Genomic DNA, 22,139 nt, shown 5'->3' on the forward strand with positions numbered 1-22,139 from the left:
CCTAAAATAGACGGAATCGCTACGACAGAGAATAAAATAATCGGTTGAAGGATGATCGGTAAGAAATGTGTCAACATTTTTCTTCTTTTTTAATATTAGACGAGTGTTGTTCAGTGTTACTCGCGGAGAATGACCACACGCACATGCATAAGGCGCGTGGCAACGCAAAATCGCTGGTACGACTGGCATGAGAGGCTAAAATGTGGCTTACTTGCATGGCATTAGCAAAATATTAAGTTTTAAAAATCAGAAACCCATTAAGGTTTGCCATGCAACTAAGGTATGAAAGCATGCTTGATTAATTCATGCGTCTATATTACCGACATGCACGCAAATATTTGCTTCAAAGTGAGCGCACGATAAAACGTGACCTCCTGACGAAGCAAAGACATGCCCGAATGTAAAATGTAAGCTTACATAACCATAACGATGCATATATTGCGTTCAAAAACAATGTTTGAAAGCAAAAAAAAATCACTAAACAGACACTCGAAATACATACCGTATACCCTATCTAGTCCTAGTTCAATGACTCAAACAAAAATGCAAACAGTAAGTCAAAAAGCATGCCCTCCCATTGGATGACCGAATTTGAGCTGACTTGAGGCCTCTCCTATCGAGCTAATGATGCACCAGATCACACACGGCTGCTAAATTTGGTCGGCAGTTCCCGGAAATTGTGTCATCTCCGTGGCGTTCGGTGCTCTCCGGTCCGGCTGTATCCGGCCACTGAGGCCATGCAAGCCGCTACCGCTGGATACCCAGCACTGGTGGAAAGTTGGAGCGGTTGGAGGCCGCGCTCAAACGCGCGCGGGATGATGTCACTAAGCTGGTTGTTTCATGTGTGCGAGATGTTTAACCCTCGCCCGTAAACGGTGTTTTGCCACCTTCGCCCATGCAGGGGGGGGGGTTGGTGCGACCCCCCCCCCCCTGGCGTTTGAAAACGAAGCGTCGTAGAGCTTAGCGGAAAAGACCAACGGATTGCTCTCAACGAGATCTCGCGATTGGTGGTATATTTTTGGTCCTAGGTCAACATTTGACCTACTTATGACCGGTCAAAGGTCAAATTTTCTGAAAAATCTAACTTTTTCAGATTTCCGCGCCGATTGCGGCAAAACGGTAAGAGATATCGACTTGAAACCTTCACTATCGTGATCCTTGATCAATTCTCTATCGTTTGGTGTGTATTTCGATGTCATAACTCTAAAAATGATGCGTTGGGAGCATCGGAAGTCTGCAAGGTCATTTGTGCATTGGGTCACGTCAGGCGTGTGACGTCACTGACCTGACCCTGACCCAAAATGAACTACAAGAAACAACCGACGATGCCTGAAATGGATAGCAAATTCGAATTCAGGGCATCAAAATACCCCGAAAAGGCATACAAGTGCAAGAAGTCATTACAGGTCAACCGAGGTCACTGACCTGACCTTGACCTTTAGTAACCTTGAAAAGGTCAACGGACATTGTGCCAATGTCAAATCAGCCAGTTATGATTCTAAAACAATCCATCAGTGTGTCAGGTCAGTCGGCATTTATACCAATGTGAAGCAATCTCCAATTTGGCGTAAATCTGGCCGGAGGTTGTTCCCTTTATGACGTCATAACTCCGTGACCTGACATGACCTTGACAAAAAAAAATTACCAAAAGTTGCGCAAAGGATGCCCCAAAGGGTACTGAAAATTTGAGCGGGCTATCTGAAACGGTTCGGCGTGTAGCTAAGAAAAACCTCAGGGGGGGGGGGGTTGCACCAACCCCCCCCCCCCCCTACATGGGCGAGGGTTAAATACCAAATTCGCCTCGACGGTATGGCACACAGTTGAGATGGAATGCGGTTGAATTTATTCAAAAATTGCCTAGAAACTCGTTATAAATACAAAACCAAAAAAAGAATACCGAAAGACTGGCATAACAACCTCCGGTACATATCTTAAGCATCTTAGCATCTTGCCCACAGGCCACGCAAACCGACTATCCCAAGGTGGGCGACATCAGGCCAGGTCCGCCGGGATATGAAAGGCATACAGGACGCTTTGGTTCAAGGAAAAAGGTGAGGAATTCCCAGAAATCTGCCAGGGTGACCTTCAGCGCCCGCCTCTCATCAAAGGCGGTCGTATGAGAGCCACGAGCCGATGTCAGCGGTAGACTATTAGCCAAACGCATCACCAACCGTTCAGTCTACCCTCTGTTTAACTACCATAATCGATCATCTGCACCGGTTCTTCAGCCCGTCCCATTGGCGCTCGGCCCGACCGCTTCCTCGCCGGGTCCCAGAGACCGTCCCGCCGGGCGGAGGAGACGTCTCGAATAGTTCCTCCGGGGCGCTGCGCCGTCCTCTCTCCCCTCTCTCCTCGGAAGCGAGCCCGCTCGGCACATCTCACACCGCCTGGCCAGGGCCAACCTAACCGGTTCGGCCGGCGCCGCAGTGTAACGGGAAGTTAATGAGCTTAGCGGGCCCTCCCGGGTGTCACGCACACAGATAAACAGACACAGACGCCAACGGAGGGACGTCGGAGAGGCCCCCGAAGGAGGCAAGTGTCCGGGTCCTTGGCGGAGCGGGTAGGTTAGATCCTGTCCCGTTCAGCTGTTAGGCCGTCTTGGCATCTCCCCCCATTTAGGTTAGAATTAAAAATGCAGTGGGTACTGAACTAATACATAGTGGTCGTGATATTGGGACATCCTGCTCAGGAAATAATCAACTATCGGTGTTCTACGCAAGGACCATGCCGTTGCTTATAGGATGCAGCGGTGCAGCGATGCGAACTACCCGGTGCAGCGATAAATGTGCGAGCGCACTGCGCAGGCACCAAACATATGTTCCGTACTCCGGAGGCTGCATATGCTCCATCGGTGATACCTTCTGCTGAAAAGCATCTCTGCTCTTGTTCGAGTGAATTGATAGGCAAGGAGAATCTGAACTATTGTGAAGGTGATTTGAAGGCGTGGATATAGTGTTTCCGTTTGCTGGTTACATAAGTGCTCCGGAGTTCTGCATCAATACCTGAAGTTGAAGTTGACGGTGGAATCGGATGGGAGGGCCGAGTACACCACGGGGTACATCAAGGGGTACAGGACAGCGGTACCAGATGGAGGCGGACGGAGTGCAGTAAGTCACGGGATACACCGCGGCCCGGGGTGTATCCCGGCGGTCAGACCGGGATAGATCGGACGGGAGAAGGGATGATCGGGGCCGTCTCAGTACTCACAGTCCGCCAAAGTCCACGTAGAAGACGCGCTGCAGCAGTTCGTAGGTGAGCAGCGTGACGCCGAACTGGGGCGACGACCGGAACACACGCGCTGCCGGCCGGGGGAGCGGGGTGTCAGTACCGGCCCGGCCAGGGTGCCGGTCAGACACGGGCACCAGTGGCACAGACAGACACATAACAGTCCATGCAGCAGCAGCGGTGTCAGAGAGCCCCGCCACTGGGACTGATAATATCGCAAGCAGGCCGATGTTGCAAAAGTTGTTTTCGTACCATAAGCGTGGATTAGCTGCACTCACTCTCAGGGACGCCTCAGCGTTCGTTTCAACCTCATGCATTCACCACTCATACCACCACATCAGTCAGTTCATTCAGTTCCAGTCTCGGTGCATTCCTTCATCTGGGACTTCATGTGGTAGACCCAAGGTAAACGGGCTGATCAGTGTTCGCGGATACACGTTATGTAAGAAGCTACGCTAAGTAAAACTGATTGGCCCGCAGTTCCCAGCGTGATGAAACATATTCCAGGTGGGCTCACTAAACATTGTACGTGTCTACTCGAAATGTGGTAAAACTACACGCAGCCCCGAAAGCCAGCAATCGGGTGGAATTCTATGTAGGGGTTGGGGTGATGAAGCAGGTCCGAACTCTGAAGGCGTATCGCACCGACGCACTAGATTGATTCGAAGAACGAGAAGACGACCAGAAAAGCCATACATAAATAGCAAAATCAGGACATGTCGTTTGGCGCATGTGTTTTGAGACCACGACTGCTCTAAAATTCCGCAAACACATTGCGGGACGAGGGAGGGTGACGTCACAGCGTAGCGTGTACGCCGCCGTGGCGTAACCGGCGCACCGCCAGTCAGAGGGAAATGATACTGTAGCCGCGGGGAAGATACCAAGCCGACCCAACCGGTATGCTAGACTGATACATTACGTAACGATGCAAATAAATCAATCAGCATCGATAATGTCTCAATGTCATATGACAAACGTCGTCATGCGTTTTTAACAACTCGCATAGTTGTTTTGTATATGTAACAGCTCGCATAGAAACAAGCGTTACATAATCCAGAAATACATGACTGCCGTTTTGTAACATCAATAATGACGCGTGGTTTATGTCAGCATCAGGAGCATCGGGTAGGATGTGCCGACATACGTACAGATGGTGCGTTAGCATTTCGTCCTCACCTCATTCCGGTGCACCGAGCACGGGATGAGTGGTTAGATGTTGGGTCCGTGGTAGTAGGTACTGCACGAGCTTTGGCTGACGGGCGCTCAGACCCCGGGCCCTGTCAGTAAATCGGACTAGCTTTGTAAAAAAGTGTTGAATTCCGTTGCGACCGCCAGTCTTATCTTATTTCTTCAGAGAAAGTCCCCTGAAGAGAGTCAATGGAAAAGAAGTCCCCTGAAGAAAGCAACTTCCCATAAAAGCAGCGTAGGCCGGGACATCCGGAAGTAATCACATGTTGCAGCACCATGACTAGTTAGCGTAGTAGCTTAAATCATTTGATGTCAGACTAGCTCGCGCCGGCAGGGCGATAGCTTGACTCCCCGTTCCGCGTCCCTCCCCTCCTTCCCCGGCCATCACCCGACCGACCGATCGACTCAGCAGCATCTGACATGCAGTGGACAGCTCAGTGGCAGGCACAAACGCCCTGGACAGGGCTGGCTGCGCTGCATTCGACATTCCGTGTCTCCAAAAGCATCCATACATGACAACGACGTCACACATCACCCAGATCTCAGAATTATACGGCTGAGTCGGATGCCATTTAAAACCATACTGCAGAAAGCCGCGCTGCCATGAAGCAAAGAGCAAATAATAACAAATCCAGACATGCAATAGTACGAAAGCGGGGAAAATGGAGTGATTCCGGGCCATATGGCTGGTAATTAGCGGTCTACGTTAGCACGGCACATGACTTATAACTTCTCCTTAAGAGCTCTCTGGTCTGCGGGCTATCCAAACCTCCTAGAAGGAGAAAAATAACTTTATTGGAGTGGTATAATTTATCTCGCATAGCAGCAAAACGCACAGAAAAATGCAGCAATCAGGAAAGGCATATAATATAAAAATGGAGGATTATTCTGGCCGAATTCCATTCAGTAATACGAATTGTATGTAGTAGGCATACTCTGCATTGTAGCGTAGCAGGGACATTTCGGTCGAGAGTGTTGCGTGGTATCACAAACTCCGCCGATGGCATCTTACTAGCCCTGTGCAGTCAGCCACAACGCCACTCAAGCCACCGTTCAGCCCTCTAGTACCACGCCGCCCAGCAACACACACAGACAGATACTTACAACTCTGCCCAATCAGTCTCAGTTAGACGGAGAGATAATACACAGATGATTCTAATCCCAGTCCCACAGACAGTCAGACAGACGGACGGACCAACAGCCACACATACATACACCCAGCTCTCTGCCATCCAGTCTCACAGTCATTACAGAAAGACACATACAAACTGTCATATGACATGACGCTCCATCCACTTCACATGCCTCCCGAGGGTCTCTGTTCCAGCCCAGCCGCCTTTATCCCACCCAGTAGGTACTCACCAGGCGCTCCCTTCCAGAAGGCCTTCATGCCCTCCTCGCTGTAGATTTTTCGGGCGGCGTCGAACACGCCCGTGTAGGTAGTCTGGCCGGCTCGTGCCGCCACCTGATCGCGCACACCACGGGGGAGAGGGTCAGTACGGCGGGGCACTTAGCGCACTGATGGGGTGGCGCGGGAACGGCGCAGCTGGCACCAGCAGCACGGGTCTTATTACATCCGAAGGAGGAGACAAATGGGAACAGAAAATTACTGACGAAGAAATTAAAGGAATATGAGCAAAGAAGAAAGATATGAAAGACAAGAGTGAAAAAGACAGCTGCAGCAAGCCGCCGTCGATTTCAGTCTCAGATCGTCAGATACGCTATGTAGTACACAAGCAAACAACAGTACAAGGGTACATACTACATAGTCTGCATGCCTGCACTTCCACGTGTGTCTGGCCGCTCCCCGTACACTGACCTGGAGTCGCGTCTTGATGACGTCGGCGGGCGTGGTGAGCGAGGCGGCCGGCACACCTCCGATGGCGCCGGCCACCAGCAGCGTGTAGGGCGCGTTGTAGCCGTTCTCGTCGGCCAGCAGCTGCTTGCTGTGCGCGTACACCGGGAAGTAGATGCAGCTGAACGGGATATCGCGCAGGAAACAGGCGCGCGCTCCCTGCCGGAGGAGGCGCGGCGGGTGAGCGGTGGCTGTGGACTGCAACTCCAGCACGGCTGTACGGAGGAGCTACAGCACACCCGCTGGGGATTCGCAGAAGGACTCCCAAGCGACCACCGAAGGCGCACTCTATTTGACGTTCACAGAGCTTATCAGGATCCAGTCCACTTTTACCCCGAACGGCTCGGATTGACCGATCACCCAACCGCCCTCTCGTCGAAGAGCCCTTCACCCATCTATACCCCTCATAACAGCACCCTGCACTATGCAGTAACGCTGCCGGCCTGCCGCCAGCCCCACTCAGTAACATTCAGGACCGCTTTTTCGTTCGTTCATTAGGGTTTACGGGCGCGTCGACTGCGGTGGTCATTTTGCGTCCCTAACACAGTACTGGTAAAGCGGATATGTCAACAACTGCCGGAGCGTCGGTCGCCTAGCGCGTCCTCTATAGCCCCCATAAATCCGAGGATTCTTCCATCCCCAACGCCTCCAAACCGTCATCGCGGCAGCCCGGTGAAACCCCACGCAGACACACCTTGTAGAGTCCCATGAAGCCGAGGTCCTTGATGACGCCAATGGCGCTGATGCTGCGTCCGCCGGCGATCTCTCCTGCCACCTGCAGTCGGATCTTGACGATCTCCAGCGGGTTGGTGAACACCACCTGACTGCCGCCGGCCTGTAAGCAGGGGGTCACGTATGAGCAAACACACAGCGCACAGGTCGGTCCGCCCACACGGCACGGTGAAAGCTACATATGTAATACGAAGTAAACACGGCGCCAATCCTGCCCAGATGAGAGTGTGACTTCACGCGCATCCGTGTTAGATAAAGTAAAATTTGATTAGAAAGACAAGGAAATGACTAGAGTCATCACCTCGTTCATCTCGTTATAATGCGGAATCAACTTTGTTTTTTTCGTACAATAACTCATAACCACTTCTGAGATCAAGTCCCGGTGTCAGGTCCAAAGTCCCGCTTTGATGCTAGCTCCTTCACTTACACAGCCTCCGGCCAGCACCTCAGCCCAGATGGGTATGGTGCCCTGTTTGGAGGTGAGCTTGTCGCGCACCAGGTCGTTGACGGTCAGCTTGATGGCCTTCTCGGGTGCCACGCCGACCAGCTGCGGGATCAGGCCGCGGTAGAGGCCCGAGAAACCCTCGAACCGCACCACCTGACGGCGGGCGTCAGAGGTCAGCGCTGCCGACACCGGGACCAGAGACGGACCGCAACCGGGCGGTGAATTACGGGAGAAAGGGGCCGCCGATGGGACTTATAAATAATACTTCAGCTATATTCAGCTTGTGTAAAGCTTACAGAATTAGAATTACAGAATTAGAATTACAGGATTAGAATGAGAATAGAAAGAACAGAACAGAATTACAGAATTAGCTTACAGAATTACAGAATTGTTCCGTGTTAGGTAACATACAAGTTTTTAGCTCAAAACTGACAGCGCAAAGTCTCTGGTAAAGTACCAGATGAGCTTCCGACACAGGAATAATTAGCGTTGTCTCGTATGTAATTGAATATGAATGAATGTGAACATTTTAAGGGGAAGACCACGGCTAAAGGAGTGGCGAAAACAGTTGTACCTAATGCATTCAGCTCTTCGTAAAGAGCCATGTTGACCGTTAGAGTTTTATAGTCTGTGCTGTGACGCCATCCGTTAATTCATGTAAATGCGCTGGTTCATAGGCGACATCGCTTTTGTCGAAAAAAACTGGTTAGTTGAGATACTCAGACATGTACGTAAGCAACACGATTAGATAAGGATAAAAACTAGAACACCGCGACGACCTAAAACTGTAAAGCATTGTAAAGCAGTCCATCAGCAGCAGCTAAGTGTCGCACAATGCCGTCGCAAAGTGGTTAGCCAGCTGAGAGACCAGTTTACGTCAACTCTTCAGCAACTGTCCGGTCCACCAAAAAGGGGGTCGGCGTAACGCGAAGGCAGACGAACTCATGGGAAGGCAAACGCTGGACCGGGGCAAAAACTCGCTACTTAGCAAACAAGCGATGGCGGGCTGTTTGGCAAGGTAAGGGAAGGTGGGCCGCGGGGCGCGAGAGATGGAAGACGGGCGGTGGGCGGACAGCGGCGTGCCGTACGCGGCGGATGAAAAGCGGCGGGCGGTAGACGGTAGGCGACGGACGATAGGTGGCGGACGATAGGTGGCGGACGATAGGTGGCGGACGATAGGTGGCGGACGATAGGTGGCGGACGATAGGTGGCGGACGATAGGTGGCGGACGATAGGTGGCGGGCGGTAGACGGCAGGCAGCTGGCGGCGGCCGGTAAGGAAGGCGGTATTCGACGGGCGGCGGGCGGAAGACGGGCGGCAGGCGGCCGGCTGGCGGTACGCGGCGGACGGTAGTGGAAGGCGGCGGGCGGTAAACGGTGGGTGGAAGGCGGAGGCGTCAGGGCTCTGACGCTAGTGACTGGGGCAGATCGGAGCTGCGCATAGCGAACAGCATCTGGTATATTCAGCCGATCAGCAGCCGTCAGAGGCTCGGGCTCTCAGCCGCAGAAGCTGTGCCGTATGACAAAGCGAGTCCCTCACGTGTCGGACGCATTTGGTCGCGATCCGCCGCCGCTGCCGCCCGCGGCCGTCCTGCCGCCACCAAAGGCCACCGGGACCGGGGTGGGATCGGGGACGGGTCAGAGCAGAGAGCCACGCAGGCGCCGGACGGCCCCGACCCGGCCAGACAGCCCCCAGACAGACTGGTAGGGCTGCTGAGAGCGCGGATTACCTACACCAGAGAAAACTGCATGCAGACAGTGGCCAGTGCCGCAAGACGCACCACTCCCCGCGAGTTCCGAGCAATCACAAGCAAATCCGCACAATCCGGGGTTATCTACCAGCAATACCTTTCACAGAGAATATCTTATTATTCACTACACACTACATAGCCTACCGACAACACTACATAGACCAGCCAAGACACCTAATGACACCCACGACGTGTTCTAATACCGCCCGGAACCGCAACCATGCACAGCAGCCCAGGCACCAAGGCCGCGACGCCGATACCCACCTTCTTGAAGCAGTCGAACGAGTTTTTGTACATGAGCTCGCCGATGAATGAGCCCGTCCGCTGGTTCTGCATCCGCGTCTTCACCAGGTCAATGGGGTACACGGCCGTCGCTCCCACCGCTGTGTGCGGAGAGAGAGGGAGAGAGAGAGAGAGAGAGAGAGAGAGAGAGAGAGAGAGAGAGAGAGAGAGAGAGAGAGAGAGAGAGAGAGAGAGAGAGAGAGAGAGGAGGAAGAGACAGAAAATGGGGAGGGAGAGAGAGGAGCAAAGGCAGCGTCAGTGTGCGTTTCGAAGACAGATGCGGAACGTTCAATAACGCCACGACACTTTCCGCACTGGACAGTGCAGCGGCCCCCGATAGCTGACCCACCACTACCCCTCTACCCCTTTATCGAGAGTTCACCTCCGAGCCCTGCCCCCCCCCCCCCCCGATGACCGTTCTCACCTCCTGCCACAGAGCCCAGTGAGAAGCGGTAGACGCTCTCGAGGACCTGGATCAGCGCGCCGCGCTGGTCCGGGGACTGGCGACACGGCAGAACGCCACGGTAAGACACGTCACAGAGTGGACGGGTGGCGTGCAACGGCAGGGTACGGCACGGTGGGAACCGGAGTACCGACACAGTAGGCAGCAAAAGCAAGGATCGATGGGGCACCTGAGACAAAACTAATTTATGTGGTAGCGTTCAAAAGACTACAACCCGAGAAACACCTGATCTGATCTGAGATGGCAAAACTGTCAAAACATGTCATAAATTAGCACAACTTAGAACCATCGTAACTATTCATATGATTACGCCACAAAAAGGCCACGCTTCCCTTGTCAGAAAGGAATTTCCAATGGAGACGCTCAATCACAGCAGAATTAGAGATATTATCACAAAATGGCATAGTAAAACAAAACATGATATAAGACAGCATAAAAATTCACAACGAAACTCGCAGGCAGAGCGACGCCGGGTGTCTCCGTCTTACCTCCACGGCCTTGATGTCTGTGTACTTTTTGGTGACCTGTTTCATGTACTGTTCGGGCGCCATCGCCTGCAGGTCGGCATACACCAGGCGGCTGAGGACGGACGCGCGAGGTCAGTCGCGGCACGGCGCGCCGGGTCACGGAGGGGCTCCCCGCCGGGCTGATTCCCGTAGGCCGGGTGGCTGGTCTTACGCAAGTGTGACTATAATCACTTAATATCTCACAGGGTGTAAACTTTTAGGGAAACGGCTGATGTGGTTCGGCCAAATGGCTATGGCACGCAGGAAAGCCATTTGACCCTTTTCTGTGCTAGTTTTTTGGTACGAAGCGACCAAACGACTAAAATGGAACAGCTGTACGGTGTTAAGAGCATCAGTGAGGTAAAGGCTATTCGCGTATGTATGTACCCCTCTCGAAACATCGAATAATGCTGCAGCTCAAAATGAGTGGGAAGATCAGAAGCAGAGATAACTATATAACATTGCCAGTTCTTGGCTAATGCGCGTAAAGTTCAAAATGAACTTAGAAGCGAGCCACATATAATCAGGTATTTACAGGCCAGCAGCAAATTGAAACCACTCACTTCACGGAGATAATGGTAAAAACGGCAAAAACTCTCAAACACATAATCATATCCACAACAAGATGGTCAAAAGCATGTGCATTGTGCAGTGCTGCGCGCGCTGAAAAACCAGTCGAAATGGCAAAACGAGGAAACACGCAATCAAAAATTGATTCGAATGGCAGCCGAGCATGACGTATCGCTAAGCGTCAGACTATTCACCCTAGGGCTGGAGTATCGTCTCCGAATAGAGACAGGTCGATCCTCGCAGCGACGGAACGAGAGGTTCGTCTTATCAGCGACAGTTACACGACAGGCACCACTCAGACGAGATAAGCTAACACGGAGGCCGAGTTAAGCTACCGACTAGGGGACGGACATCAAAGGACGGAGTTAAGAAAAATCACCCGATCGTTTGTGATCACTGAACAAAGAAAAAGAAGGTCATAGGTCAAGATTTAATTCATATCACAAACGTCCACACTTATTCTACTCTATCCAATACTAATGTTCCCAAATTTTCCCATTACCAATAATAATGATAATGATAATAGAATGTTTCCCTATTTCGGTCAGTGATTTTATCTCCGCCTCTCTACTGTTCTCTCCCGTCAGCGGCTTACTTGGTCTGCTGGATGAGTCCGGACAGTTTGAACAGAATGTCCACCTCCAGTGGCGTGATCTGTGACATCATCTGCGCCGACTGCAGAAACTCCTCTGCAACGACCAGACGGACGTCAACAGTCACAGCAAGACACGGGCATCACGTCGAACGGTCGTGTTGGTCGCGTCTCTGACAGCTAAAGGCTAGCTGGATTGTCAAACGTCTTGCCCGGAGAGATATGCATCCGTTTTATCTGTCAACTACTAGCATTACGAGCACTCTTCTCATCCGGTGACGCAAGTTTTTTTCTCGATTGTTCCCATCAGCCGCGCCTGTACCTTTGGTGATCCCACTTTATACCATTGATGACCCCAGTTCGTTCAATTCGTGACCCCATTCCACGCCTATGGTGACCCCAATTCGTACCATGATCGCAGTTTTGCACCTTTGATGGCCTTAATCCGTACAGTGACCCCGATCGGCACACTTGGCGGGCCAGTCTGTACCTTTGGTGACCTCAGCCGTTCGACTGCCATTGGACGCCTGTAGGTAGATCCTCTTGATGAGCTCCATGTTGTTCAGCAGCGAGTTGAAGGCCATGAAGAACGGGAAACTGACATTCTGGCCATCAGCCACCTGCCAAGCCGGACACGATGTTCACTGATACAAGATTGTTTGAAAAGCGCCTTGTGCGAAAACCCGCACAAAATGAGGAGTTTGGCTGACGTCCGGTGATAAGCTGCAAACGACGTAAGACGAAAGACAGCACGTCTTACTCTAACGTTCAATCATTTATTAAATGAATGGAAATGTAGGGAATCCAGTTCATCGTGAGCAGAAGCCCGTTCGGAGTTGCGGCGTCACTCACGGCCACCAGGTTGTCCTTGACTTGCGGCGTCAGCAGGTGGTGCTTGATGGTCATCATGATGCTGTTGAAGCCTACCGGCGTGATGAAGCCCGTGCCCGTCTTGTCGTACCGTTTGAACGCCTGGACCGCGTGCTCCTCGCGGAAGTCCTGACGGCGGACGAGGGAAAGAGGGAGCGAGATATCAGGTAGAGCATACATACTCCGATAGCTATACACGGACTGAGCAACCAGCTGAGCAGGACATACAACCATGACATCCAGACAGTCACAGGCAGAACACAGACATGACATCCATGACACCCAAACAGCCACAGGGCGTGACACAGACACGGATAGTAAAGGGATATCGTGACCGTATGACATTCAGTGAATCCCTCAATTTCATAAATGTGTTGGGCATTATGAGATTGTGAGATAGATTCGTTCCTTGTGTGTCGGCGTCAATTACAAAGTGACGGATAATATCAGTTGGCCCACTGATACTACGAAGCCTCTCCAGATAACGAGCAGAAAAAATGTGCATGCAAAAAAAAGATGATAGGAACGCGTCAAAACAGCATTACGTCGCATGACGATGGAAAAGGCTCCGACAGCCAGAGAGCGACCGAATGAGAGAATAATAGCTTGTTAATTGTAATGTACCTACCCTCACGATTCACGAGAAAAGATATTCCACCGAATATGATTCAATGATGGAGCAATTATACCGCATAGGGCTGCAGTCGGCTCTCTTCCCAATGAAGCGCACGATCTCTTACATGTATAAACTGACTGAACTCGTGGTAGGGGATGAGCCGCTTCCGGTCCTTGCCAAAGTACAGCTTGACAAAGTCGCTGTCACAGTCGAACTCGATCTGCTGGTGAAGCGTGGTGTGTGTGATAACCTCCTTAAACTCCTCTGAAACAGAGACCGGCGGACGGTTAGGGCTGAAGAAGTGACACATGGCACACTCACTGCTGAGCAGCCCTCACACCAGTTTAACCCTCGCCGGCACAGGGGGGGGTTGATGCAGCCCCCCCCCCCCCCTAAGGTTTTTCGCGAATAACTCGCGTAAAAAGCGGCCGATCGCGACGAAACTTTCAGTACCCTCGCATTGATCAATTCTACACCTACCCTGAAAGTTTCATGACCCTGACCCAAATGACCTTTGACCTGTGACCTACTTTCCGAGACCATGTTTGGCCGGAATCGCGATTCGGCGTATGTCGGCTCGCATTAGCCGCGCGTTTGCAAGCTTTTCGTGGTTTCAAACGTTCAAACATGTGATTTGATGTTGCTCCCATGCATAAGCGTGGGTGTCAAGGTCACCTGAAGGTCAGGTCAGGTCATTGACCTTTGGTGACCTCGGTTCACTATTTCGAGTTTTACATGTTTCTAGGCTAGTTTTTGGAGCTGAATTCGAATTCAGCAACCATTTTTTGAACATTTACGAAGTAGTTTTGGTGCCTTCGTAACATGTTACGAAGCTGTCAGAGGCGGATGACAGGTACTACGAATACCCGTCACGACCCCTACCGGTTGACCTGACCTGATCCGACCTGGTCTAAACGCTTAACGACATCATCTGTGATCAAAACTAACACAATATTCGTGATCAGCACCCCGGAAGCCCCCTTAGCAGCCACACTTTATGACTTTCTAACAGGTCCCGATTTTCCCGATTTTTGGGTCATTGATCTGACCTGGAAGGTCAACCGATGACCTAGGACCCTAAAATTGGGTATCATTGGCTTCCTCTCGTGACGGGCAACACGCTCGTTTTTTCCGCGAAGCTCTAGCTCCATCAGGGGCCAAATGCGAGGGGGGTCGTACCAACCCCCCCCCCTCCCTTGTGCCGTCGAAGGACTCAAAATGGCCTGTGCCGGCGAGGGTTAAGCCTCGCCCGTATGGGGGGGGGTCGAACGGACCCCCCCCCCTTGGTTTTTTGCGAAGAACTTGCGTAAAAAGCGACCGATGGCATACCCTCGCGTTCATCAATTTTACACTCATCCTGAAAATTTCATGAAAATTTCACCTGTGACCTACTCTTCGAAACTATGTTTGGCCGGAATCGCGATTTGGCCTATGTCGGCTCGCATTAGCCGCGCGTTTGAAGTCTTTCCGTGGTTTCAAACGTTCAAACATGTGATATGATGTTGGTCCCATGCGTTAGGGTGGGTGTCAAGGTCACCTGAAGGTCAGGTCAGGCCATTAACCTTCGATGACCTCGGTTCACTTTTCGAGTTTTACATGTTTCTAGGCTAGTTTTGGAGCAGAGGCCAGTTTTACCAACAGAAAAATAGCCGACTACCGTTTTTTTTTTTTTTTTTGCATAAAGACCGCCTCACATAAGGAGCGTAAACGAGATGAGCACGTAAGCGCATAGGGCTTTACCGTTTACGTTCGTATGTGAAGCGGTCTTAAGGCAAAACATTCCGGCAGGCGGCTATTTTCCTCTTGGTAAAACTGGCCTCTGAGTTCGAATTTAGCAGCCATTTGAACATCTACGAAGTAGCTTTGGTGCCTTCGTAGTATGTTAGGAAGCTGTCAGAGGCGGTTGGCACCTACTACGAATACCCAGCAGAACCCCTACTGGCTGAACTCACCTGACCTGACCCGACCTGGCCTAAATGCATGAAGACATCATCTGTGATCAAAACTAACATGATATTCCTGATCAGCACCCCGAAACACCTCATAGCAGCGACACTTTACGATGTTCTAACAGGTCCCGATTTTCCCGACTTTTGGGTCATTGACCTGACCTGGAAGGTCAACCAATGACCCAGGACCTTAAAATTAGGTAGCATCGGCTTTCTCTCGTCACGGGCAACACGCTGGTATTTTCAGCGATTTTCCGCGAAGCTCTAGCTCAATCAGGGGCAAAACGTCAAGGGGGTCCAACGGACCCCCTCCCCCCCCCCCCCCTCATACGTTCGCGTCTGGCAAAACACCAATACGGGCGAGGGTTAAAACATATCATATACAGATCACGTGAAACTGAATACGATATTCAATCACGCAGAAGACCTTGTATTCGAGCGGAAATCTTTTAGTGAAGCGAGGCTCCATATAATACGCTGAGTAAACAGGGTACACCTTTTTACGGCCAAATATAGACAAAGTGCACACAATTCAGTAAAAGTGCAAACGATTTCGACCGTTCGGCATTAGACAGACTATGCCGTACTGACGAAATCGCCTGCACTTTTACTGAACTGTGTGCACTGTCGTCTAAATTGGGCGTAAAAAGGTGTAGTGATCGATCACAGAATAACCGCAATAAGTATGCACCTGGTCAAAGGAACAATGATGACCACTCCCCTTACTACTCCCCTTACTAGAAATTTTCTTCCACAAAATGACATCCCAGTTATCACTCCTTCGTGAAAAATGACGTCCATTACCTACCCTTACAAACGGAACTCTATTTAGCTTGTCTCTTTGTTCGGCCAACCTCGTCCCCGGTCTCGCTTCAAACGAAAAGTCAGTGTCTGATGTCAAAAGATGTCTCAACAAACGAGAGGTCATGGCTCACCAAACAAGACGCCATTCCTCACCAAACGAGAGGTCATTGTCTCACCGAACGAGGGGTCGTGCCTCACCGAACAAGACGCCATGTCTCACCAAACGAAAAGTCATTGTCCCATCGAACGAGGGGTCATGTCTCACCAAACGAGGTCATTGTCTCACCGAACGAGGGGTCGTGCCTCACCGAACAAGACGCCATGTCTCACCAAACGAAAAGTCATTGTCCCATCGAACGAGAGGTCATGTCTCACCAAACGAGGTCATTGTCTCACCGAACGAGGGGTCGTGCCTCACCGAACAAGACGCCATGTCTCACCAAACGAAAAGTCATTGTCCCATCGAGCGAGAGGTCATGTCTCACCAATCGAGAGGTCATTGTCTCACCGAACGAGACGGCGCCGGAGCCGCGCGCGTCAAACAGCTGAAAGGCCGTGTGGTAGAGCGCATCTGGGGCGCACAGCTGGCCCTCGAACGCCTGGAACTCCGGGAACGAGATGAGCCTGCCGGTCAGCACGCAGCGGGGCCGGGAGTTAGACACACACATAGCAGCTGGCGACACAGCACTTATATCAAACAATGGCTGGGTGTGCCATGTTATTTGTATGTTTGTTTATTGTGGCTTTAGAGATGCACCACAAGGTATAGAAACGTCAAACTGTGTTTTAATTTTTTTTCTATTTCAAAGCTTGTTGCATGATAAACCTCGGTTTCCACACTTGTGCTCAGACTGATGGCATTTCTCGCTGTGTCTATAATCTGAGCAGTCTGTTAGAGTTTTGAGGCTGTACAAGCTACGTGACTGCACTAGCTATCTACTCTACACACTGACCCATCTTTGCTAGTATCAATGATGCCTGCCAGCAATTTGACCGACTCTGGGTTGAAGTTGTCTTCTTTGAACCATCCCAGGAAGTTGCGGATAAAGTCGGTGGGCGTCATGTATTTCTGGCCATCTTTCTCCAGAGAGGCATACTGGAATGAATGACAAGGTCAGAAGAGGCAGGTTGAGTACAAACTACAATCAGTTAGAAAAAGACAGGCATCAATAGGACAATCCCAAATGACTCAGATCAGGAACATGTCTCATTAGTCATTACAGGAATATTCGACCTAACTTCAAATGAATGTTTTCATGGGTGTTTTGCATCAAAAGTCAGCTATGTAGAGTCATGGATGAGATACTACAGATGAGCATTAGGTATCTCATCCATGGTAGTTTGTTGCATGACACTGAGCCATGTGATTTTAAATAAACTAAATCATAGATATTACCATATCAACATGATCTGTGGTATCATGATATCTGATAGAACAACTGATCTTTAGCAAAGGTACTGTAAAGAAAGGGCACTGACAGCAAGGCCCTATATCACTTAATGTCAAACTCTCTACCACTATGTCACGGGCGGCCCAGTTATCTTATTAATTAAATAACATTGAGAAAACATGTATGTCAAAATTTTCAGATTGCATAACAAAATGATCCCCAAAACTATTAATGCCAAAATAAATGTTGCATTAGGTACCTTACCTGCTCAAATATTGAGAGCAGCTTGTCTGTGCCAGCCCTCTTCAGTCTCCCTGTATCCTGTAATAGACATTGCTTAAATCATTCAAGTACCTTGTTTTATAGCCAGCGCCCAGTAGCATCATATCAAATGATATATTGAAATAAACAGATACAAGAAAACACTGACCCTGCGTTCGATGTCTCTCGGAAGGCGAAGATTCTACGCTGTCTGGCCAATCACGTTCGATAACAGCAGCCAAGCCCCCGCTGACCTTGGACGGGATTGGCCGGATGATATAGAATCTTTGTCGTCCAAGAGACATCAGACGCGGGGTAGATAAAAAATCAAATCAATCCCAAAAATTAGCATCTGTATATGTGTATACTTATTTCAATCCCCACCAGAAGAGCAGTGATTTGATTTCTATGTTATGATATTGGCATGCCATGCAATCAAAATTATCGAAAAAACAGATCAAGATCAAATGCTTATTTATTTACCTCAGCTGAGCATGCCGCATGAGTGAAGATTCCCTCCTTGGTGTACTTCACCAGGTACTCCATCTGTTAAAAATTAAGACGATCTAATTTAGGCAGCACACTTAGAAAGATGAAGAATTGTCCTGCTCAAGATAAATCCTAGCAATGGATTCACATTCTGGATATAACTTCATCCAAGCCTTTCTTAAACAACAAAACCATATGAAAATTCAACACTAAATTTGATCTGGCATAAAGGACAGGAACATGTGGATTCTGACATGTGGATGTCAGAATAATTGGTAAGTTATTTGTATTGTGGACAGTAAAAAGGGGGCATTTCAGTATCCTATCGGTCAGTGCTACAACTAAACGTAGCGATCTGGCAATTACTGACAAAAAAGACAGCTTAACCAAATGTACATCATGTTCATACACCTGTTTATGAAATAGTGACACTCAAGACTCTTATGACGCAACACTAGTCACCTTTACATAGCAGTTTTGACGATGCTCTAGCTTGTTTATTTGGCAATATCAAATATTTAGAGGGGATCATTTTGTAAAATGTTAAGCACAATTGGCACCTTTTGCAACATAACAAATGGAGATAAAGCCTGCAACAAACCCTATGTAAACAAGTCTACTGCTTTCAAACTTTAATTCAAACTTTAATGAATTACATTTGACTATTTTCATGAAAACAAAACTTGAAGTTCTCACTCAAAGGTAAGTACATTTAGCATTTCTCCGGATGATCAGGGGTTATGAACAAGTCTAAAACTTGAAAACATGCAATGAACATACAATGATCATAAAAACATTCAACAAAAAGCAGCACCTCAATACTTCGGACTATAACAGCCCCCAATCGGCGCCTGCTCTGAAATCAACTGACCTTTTCCATGGAGGATGCCATGTTCAGAATCAAGAACATTAAACCTCCTTAGCCTAAATGGAGTTATCTACAGTAACAAAAACAATACTTACCACTTTATTTGATAAATCTTTTATAAGTATAATATAATAGAGGCTTTGGGGATCATTTTATGACCAGGCACTTTATTTCTTCAGATAATTCCCAGTAAATTCCCAGTATGTTTTTGGTTATTTTTGGTACCAGACTAGGGGCCTGTTCCAGCGCCTCCAGAAGAAATTCTTGACTGGAGGCTCTACCAGAGGTTTTACTGGAGGCGCTGGAACGCAATCTGGAGATTTCTGGAGATTGGCGTCATAGATACCAAAATAATGACGATTGTTCTCTCTTGAAACGCAAAATTTGTTTTCAATTTTAGTTAAAAAGATAAATAAAATTATAGCAATGTAATTTTCTTTACATTCAAGCTGTAAAATAATCAGTCAAATGTCCTTTGTTTACATTCGTGATTGTCACATGTGCACCATAATTGTAGACCAGAGCCTCCAGAGAAATTTGGACCTCTCAACTCTCTGGAGGCTACTGGAGGTTTCTGGAGCTTTGGCGAGAGCTTTCTGGAGCTTTCTGGAGGCGCTGGAACGCTCTCTGGAGTATTCTAGAGCTTTCTGGAGCTTTCTGGAGGTTTCTGGAGGCGCTGGAACAGGCCCTAGATCCGACAATTTATTATCGTTGTCACTTTTGCATTTCGTGACGAAATCCAGTACGCACAAAAAGAAAATAATTTTGGTATATATTTAGCACTTAAGCCATAAAATATTATGGTTGTACAAACATGTCTTTATCAAGGTGTCCCAATAAAAAGCTAGCAACAGGGTAGATATTTACAAAAAGCTGCCGCTCCTACACCGATCACGGGCGCGAGTCGTGAACACCGCGTGACCGACGCGGCGCAGCAGCCGAGCGGAGGGAGGGTGCTGGGCCTGGCAGTGAACGGCGACCCAGGCGGTGGCGGCCGGAGGACGGCGGGTCAGGTTATCTGGGTCTCCTCCAGGGAACCCTGTTTGCAGGTCATGTCACTCGCCGCTACTAGATGCCCGCGCTTCAGTTTCCATGAAAACTTCACAATTTGTTTTTGTCACTGGCGGTTCTGTCACTTTCATGAAGCCAAAGGAAGAAACATTTAATATTGCACCAATTTATAACGGCCTACCTATCCGATGCAACCCCAGTAAACATGCCGACGTCGGCCCAACGTCGGTTCAACCTCGGCCCGACATCGGCTGGACGTCGGATATGCCCGCATGTTCCGACGTCCAGCCGAAGTCCAGCCGACGTCGAGCCGACGTCGGGCCGAGGTCGTTTGCCGAGGTTGACGAGATCGTTTGTCGTTGGACCGACGGGGCCGACGTCGGCATGTTTATTGGGACAACGCGCCAAAAATATCAACCGGCGGCGGGATTCGAGCCCCCAGTCGCCGACGTCGGCATGTTTACTGGGAAAACACGCCAAAAGCATCACCCGGCGATGGGATTCGAACCCCGTGTCATTTGAACGCGAGGTCAGGGCTCTAACCACTACACCACGCAGCCAGCTAACGAATTCAGTTTGTTTTGTTGGCTTATGCCCTTTCGGTCTGTGACAAGACCATTTCAGAGCCGGAAGGATGATAGGATGGAGACATTGGTCTTCTTGGCGAGCACCCTGGGTCCAGTTCATATAGAGTCCCTGGTCCCATTGCTGTTACGTGACACTTATTGGAAAGGGTGACCCCACTTAATGGATTCATATAGCCACTCTTACACACCTGCACCAACGTTTCCCAAAGTGTCCCTTTGATAAGTGGCACTTTGGCAAAGTGACACTTGCCGACTGGCCTTTATGAACTGGGCCCGGCCCTGGTGAGTTGCCGGGACTGAGCCTGACCAAAGGATAGGCCGAGCACTGAGCAGCCCCCAAGCACTCACCGCATCCGGCTACGGGCGAGCTCGGCTTACGGGCAATCCCAAATGGGATAAAGTTTCCCGTCCAGTCCGGATCAGGGGGTTGCGGCGTGGAGGGAGATTTGAGTTTCCTGAGGATATTTTGAATACAGAAGCTCTTTATGAAACATGAAACATGTATTTTATATTATTTTAACGGTCAAAACAGCGGCCGATGTCGGTCCGACGTCGGCCCGACGTCGGCTGGACCTCAGCAATTGATCTCGGTCCGACGTCGGCCCGACGTCGGCTGGACCTCGGCTGGACGTCGGTACATGCGGGCATATCCGACATCCAGCCGACGTCGTGCCGACGGGTTGGACCGACGTCGGGCCGACGTCGGCATGCCGATGCCGAGTTGCAGACGTCACCACGACGTCGGCCGACGTCGGGCCGACGTCGGCATGTTTACTGGGACAGTAGGCCTACATTGCATACTTAACCCGCGCCCCGTAGGGGGGGCCGAAACGCCCCCCCCCCGTCCTTTTCGGTAGATATCTCCTAAACGGCTGGAGATATCGCCACCAAACTTTCAGGACCCCTCCGGGCATCAATTTTACACATTATGACCAAAAAAATTTCCAGAGGCTATGATAGGTTGGCCACAAATGACGTCAGAGTGACGTCATGTTCTGTCATTTTCGACCGAAAAAAAAGACCTTCGCGAGAAGACCTGTCAGGACTACAGCTTTGAAGATACAGAAAAATGATCAAGACATAAAAGTGTGAATTTATAAGTGGTGTTAGGGTTGGGAGGAGGATGAGGATAATTGGGAGAAGGAGGAGGATGTATGGAGAGGTGTGGATGGGTGTGCGGATAGGCACAGGCACGCCTACTGGCTGTTGTTGCTGTTCCTGCTATTACTATTACTCGTGTGTCTAGGGGTGTTTCCTAATCTGTACCATCTGCACAATCCTACTCATCGTTGTCTAGGGGTATCGTCTTAACACTGTACAATCCTGTAGCCGTCAACCAAAACCGTTGTCTAGGGGTGAACTGAAACTTTACCAACTGCTGTGGTCTAGAGGCATTAACTGATCGACTGTTTGCTGGAGACCCACCAGCCCGTTCGTCCGAGTTGTCATACTGCCCGTGTTCCCACATTCGTTGCCCAGCCTCGAGAAAGAACGTGAAGGTATACGAACTAAATATGTATTGTATTAAAAGCCGAAACTATAAAAGATGAATGAATCAAAAGACGAATGAATAAGGCCGAAACAAGTCGAACATCAAAAAGCCAAAGTGAGCAGGGTCACGGTAACCGTGCCTTGCTAAAATTGCCAAAGTGCCAAAACCATTTCGAGACCATCGAAACAAGGAT

General features: G+C 49.9%; 1 protein-coding gene across 5 annotated transcripts in view; it reads right to left on the reverse strand.

Moving 5' to 3' along the window:
* LOC122378272 (calcium-binding mitochondrial carrier protein Aralar1-like) overlaps nucleotides 1–19,077 on the reverse strand; it is a 43,375-nt gene extending 24,298 nt beyond the window's left edge. Inside the window, exons 1-17 of one of the 5 annotated variants that reach the window (XM_043359138.1) lie at nucleotides 18,952–19,077; nucleotides 17,983–18,045; nucleotides 17,503–17,559; nucleotides 16,801–16,943; nucleotides 16,356–16,471; nucleotides 13,219–13,358; nucleotides 12,461–12,607; nucleotides 12,099–12,228; nucleotides 11,612–11,705; nucleotides 10,429–10,519; nucleotides 9,902–9,977; nucleotides 9,460–9,578; nucleotides 7,428–7,598; nucleotides 6,963–7,103; nucleotides 6,233–6,427; nucleotides 5,776–5,878; nucleotides 3,208–3,298 (exon numbers count right to left, since the gene is read on the reverse strand). In XM_043359138.1, the coding sequence (XP_043215073.1) occupies nucleotides 3,208–3,298; nucleotides 5,776–5,878; nucleotides 6,233–6,427; nucleotides 6,963–7,103; nucleotides 7,428–7,598; nucleotides 9,460–9,578; nucleotides 9,902–9,977; nucleotides 10,429–10,519; nucleotides 11,612–11,705; nucleotides 12,099–12,228; nucleotides 12,461–12,607; nucleotides 13,219–13,358; nucleotides 16,356–16,471; nucleotides 16,801–16,943; nucleotides 17,503–17,559; nucleotides 17,983–18,045 (1,877 nt within the window). In that variant the 5' untranslated portion in view covers nucleotides 18,952–19,077. Of the gene's footprint in view, nucleotides 1–3,207; nucleotides 3,299–5,775; nucleotides 5,879–6,232; nucleotides 6,428–6,962; nucleotides 7,104–7,427; nucleotides 7,599–9,459; nucleotides 9,579–9,901; nucleotides 9,978–10,428; nucleotides 10,520–11,611; nucleotides 11,706–12,098; nucleotides 12,229–12,460; nucleotides 12,608–13,218; nucleotides 13,359–16,355; nucleotides 16,472–16,800; nucleotides 16,944–17,502; nucleotides 17,560–17,982; nucleotides 18,046–18,768; nucleotides 18,907–18,951 lie in introns of those variants that run through there. The other 4 variants (XM_043359136.1, XM_043359139.1, XM_043359140.1 and 1 more) reach the window with 4 other exon arrangements.
* Nucleotides 19,078–22,139: the final 3,062 nt, after the last annotated feature.

The sequence above is a fragment of the Amphibalanus amphitrite genome, unplaced genomic scaffold, assembly GCF_019059575.1.
Source record: "Amphibalanus amphitrite isolate SeventyFive unplaced genomic scaffold, NRLGWU_Aamphi_draft 000057F_arrow, whole genome shotgun sequence".
Taxonomy (NCBI): domain Eukaryota; kingdom Metazoa; phylum Arthropoda; class Thecostraca; order Balanomorpha; family Balanidae; genus Amphibalanus; species Amphibalanus amphitrite.